Source organism: Mycetomoellerius zeteki, unplaced genomic scaffold (genome assembly GCF_001594055.1).
Source record: "Mycetomoellerius zeteki isolate Tzet28-1 unplaced genomic scaffold, Tzet1.0 scaffold726, whole genome shotgun sequence".
Lineage (NCBI taxonomy): Eukaryota > Metazoa > Arthropoda > Insecta > Hymenoptera > Formicidae > Mycetomoellerius > Mycetomoellerius zeteki.
In genome coordinates, this window is record NW_017257749.1 from 1 (window position 1) to 3908 (window position 3908).

General features: G+C 37.1%; 1 protein-coding gene across 1 annotated transcript; it reads right to left on the bottom strand.

The window, feature by feature from the left end:
* Window positions 1-407: 407 nt before the first annotated feature.
* On the bottom strand, window positions 408-3851 carry LOC108729314 (trichohyalin-like; the record flags this gene model as incomplete). The annotated part of the gene is made up of 2 exons (XM_018458376.1): window positions 408-488; window positions 2049-3851. Coding segments are annotated over 2 exons (1884 nt in total), but the record flags the coding sequence as incomplete, so codon positions are not given.
* Between the last annotated feature and the right edge of the window lie 57 nt (window positions 3852-3908).

A 3908-nucleotide genomic window follows, 5' to 3' on the forward strand; every position in this document is an offset into this window, starting at 1 on the left:
CCCGACGAGTAGATTTTCGAACGCACCCTTATATGATAATTATTTAACCTCGGCACTTTCGAACAAACCGAGTTACCTGATTGGCTAAAAAATAAAACGTTATTACAAACTTAAACTTTATATATCTTCCGGTAACTAATAAGTAGGTAAGTATGATTTCTTGACTTATAATCTAATATCGGTAATGTTATTTCCTTTTTTATCCTCTAAATATTTTTCTTAATCAAAATTGTTAATTTACCTTCTTTTGTGGCTTTTTTCTACCTATGAATTATGAATACATATAAAATTAATACTTCTTGTGGCTATATTTATTTTTTGTGGTTATATAATGTGCTAATGTTCTAATTCCTAACTATTAATCGTATAATAAAAATATATTAATGTTTTTCTTTCTTCTTGTTTCCTTATTCTTGTTTCTCTTCAAAGTTGATCTGGATCTCCTCCGCTACGTCTTGATCCTCGAGAGTTATTAAGTCCTTAATTTCCTGTTATGGATGAAATAAAATAAATATTGATGTGCTGAATAAATGATTTAAAGCGTTCGGTCACAACATCGAGCGGGGTTATGGACATATAAGTGAGGTTATGCGAGGGAGTTCCTTCACAAATTTCTGGATTTATTTCAGGATAGGGTGTAGCCGGACATCTATTAAACATTTTGGTTTTACCTTATAAGTCCGTTTCTATGAATTCGGTCGCCAGCTCATTTTACCTTTGTAACGAGCAAGGTCTAACAGGAAGTCTCGGGCTGCCGTGTGCCTGGTTGCTTTTCCTTAGGTGCCCTTCCTTCCTTCGTAATGGTGTAGCCTGGATGTAGTCCTTGCCTCTCGTTGGGAATCCCTCTGTCGTCTTTAGGCAGCTTCCGGACCGGCTGCACCCTCATCAGACTTCGTTGTATCAGTTTATATGTTTGTTTCACACCGCTCGTTTTTCTTATCTCAACCTCGTTTATTATTTGAACGTTTAACGGTGGATGGGTGAATGTATTATGACTCGAGTTATATAAAAAATTAAAATGTTTATTTCATAAACTAAACAAATCAGTCTCTCGGTCGCATTCACTCGTACAATATTTCTTTCCCGTTCTCCCTTCTCAAACAGGGCTTGAGATCTACCCTTTCTCGGTTTACGCGCTTTATTATAACAATGGCGTCCGTTGCTACGCAACTCTTTTCGGCGCCTTTTTTATTCCGCGTTTCTAATACTTTAAGGCCCTAATCTATCGATTATTATTACTTTGGCCTAATCTCTATATTAATTCGCTCATTCGTTCGTCCAATCGCGGTTTTCGCAATATTACGCAACGCTTTTTTATAACCGCGCCTGTCTTCGCGTTCGCGTCGGTTCGTTGATTCTTGGTCGTCGCTAGTTATTGGGTGGCCTAACCTATCGTATCACCGATCATTTCCGCCGTTTTTCCGATTTTTGATTCGCTTTACGCTTTCGGTGTTCGATCGCTATTGGTAGATCGTTTTGATTGGTTATATGGTCAACGGGTATCACTCTCTCATTCTGAGGGTCTAACCCTCTCACTCATTCATTTACTGTGACTTATCCTATGATAACTTAACTTAACCTCGGTGGTTCTCTATTTTACCGATTTATCCTTTTTCTAGAAATAATAAAATTAATGATTATATCTTAGTTTAACTTGTTTATGTGGTATGTTATAACTTAAAAAATAATAAAATTATCGAACTGCCGACTTACGAAACAAATAATTATAATCGATAGGTTTCTTTCCTACCTTATCGACCTCTTTAGTGCGGCTAATACTGAAATCTTTTTTAGACTTAAAACTTTGTGTTATTTATATTGTTTATGCGTTTATATATTATAAAATATGGCTTAAGAATAAAAATACATATATTTCTTATTTTAATAATAACTTCTTTTTTGTTGCAGGTTTATTTCTTCTCTTCCTCGATCTGGACCTCGTTCGCCACTTCCTGGTCTTCAAGGGTGAGTATTTAAAGTTGTTTAAAAATGTAATTTTTTAACGAGTTTATTAATCTTTAGAATTTATTTTATCGCATTTAACTTACGATATCTTCTTTTATTGCGTCTTTTGATACGAATCTCCCTGAGATTCTTGGTCTTCCCCTTGCGACTTCTGCTTTAGTTTGTTTCTTCCTTTCTGATGGTTCTTCAGATGATTCGTCGCTGGATCGTTGTTTCTTTCTTTTAGCCGGTAGATCTTGGTTTGACGTTTCCGGTATGATGTTTTCCTTGGCATAATCCTTGGATGTAGACGGTATCTCGATATTTGTTATCGTTGGCTTTATGAGATCTATTACTCGTGCCTCGGTCATCGCATATTTTTTGTATTTCGTATCTGTGCTTGCTACTTGCTCTGCTTTCAAAACTCGGTTTCTTCTTATTTGATCGTTGTTTACTGTGTAATGTAGTTGGTACATAGTTGATTCCTTTTTGTTTTCTTTTCTTAAGTTTTGGATTACGAACGTGGCACTAATTTTGCACACATCGCATCCTTTGTTATCTTGAATCTTGAATGCATCTTCGACAATTCTTCTTCGATACGTGAGGTTTTTACACGTTTCCATTATCTTCCTTATTTCAGTTTGTTGAATCGTCGTTCTGAGGTCTCCGGTAGGCTGTTCGTGTGGTACCTGCCTCAGTTTCTGAAGCATAAACTTCATTTCTTTCAGCTGCCTTCTTCGTCTTAACACTTCGAATTTCCTCTCTATCTGTTCTTTTAGCGCTTCCGCCACTTCCTTTTCCTCCTTTTCCAACTCTTTCAAGTCGAAATTGTTATCGGTTTCGGATGACGACATCCTTTTTTCCTTTAATCTTTCTTCCTTTTGATCCTTAGTATTTATGACACTTGTTGTCTTTGTGCTTTCGCGGTTATCTGCCGTTGTTGATAGTGTTTGGCATGAATTACGTAATTGTGGCGATGGGTAACATTGTTTCGTTTTAGGGCTGGACTTCCATGTAACTTCCTTCTTATTTATCTTCATTTTCAGAGTGTTTCCAGGAATGGTCTGTGTCTTCTCGCTTTGGAGATTCTTGCCATTAGTTTTGTACCCTTCTTCACTCGAAAATCCTTTCTCTTCTTCGTCTGACTCATCCGTTGTATCCTTTGGATTTATAAAATAGTCCTTTAGCCTCTTCGTGCATTTTTCCGCACTTTGTCTTATATTTGACTTTCTTAAAATCGATTTAACATTTATTACGGCTTTTCGCTCGTTTTTACGCCTATTCGTTAATTCAGGCGAATTTTCAATTTTCCTGACCTCTGATTGGTCTATTACATAGGTTTCATTATAATCTTCAGGTTGATGTTCCTGTTCGTATTCTCTTGATGTATCTTGAGCTTCTTTGTCCTTTTGACGCAAATTTACCTCCTTTTCTTTAATCGAGGTGAGCTCGGTTTTTACCTTGCCTTGTGATTGGCTGAAAATTCTTTCTGTTATTATATATTGACCTTGAGCGATTTTCTCCTCGCTATGATCTTCCCTTTTAATCGGTAGGTTGCTCATCCCTATAGACTTGAAGCTGTTGTTGTCGGGTTGTTTTATTTCCCTGTCAACTTCGTTATTGTCTTCCTTTGACTTTAGGGTTGTTTTTAGAGTTCTACCTCTTTCTTCTCGCTTCCATTGGCTTTCCAATAAGATTGTGTCTTCTGAATCTAAATCTGACGATATTTCTTCATCGCTATCACTTATCGTGATCGTATTTATTCGGATATTATTGACGTATTCTTCGTCTTCTGAGCTGTCTTCTCGCTCTTGATCCGGTAGGGAATGTTCATCCTCGTACCTCTCGTTATCTGTGTAAGGTCCTTCTGATTCATTTTGTGAATACTGTTCTTCGTAACTTTCGGCCTTTTGTTGAGAATACTCCGTGTCCTCGTTGTCTTCGAAGTCCTCCTCGCTATGGCG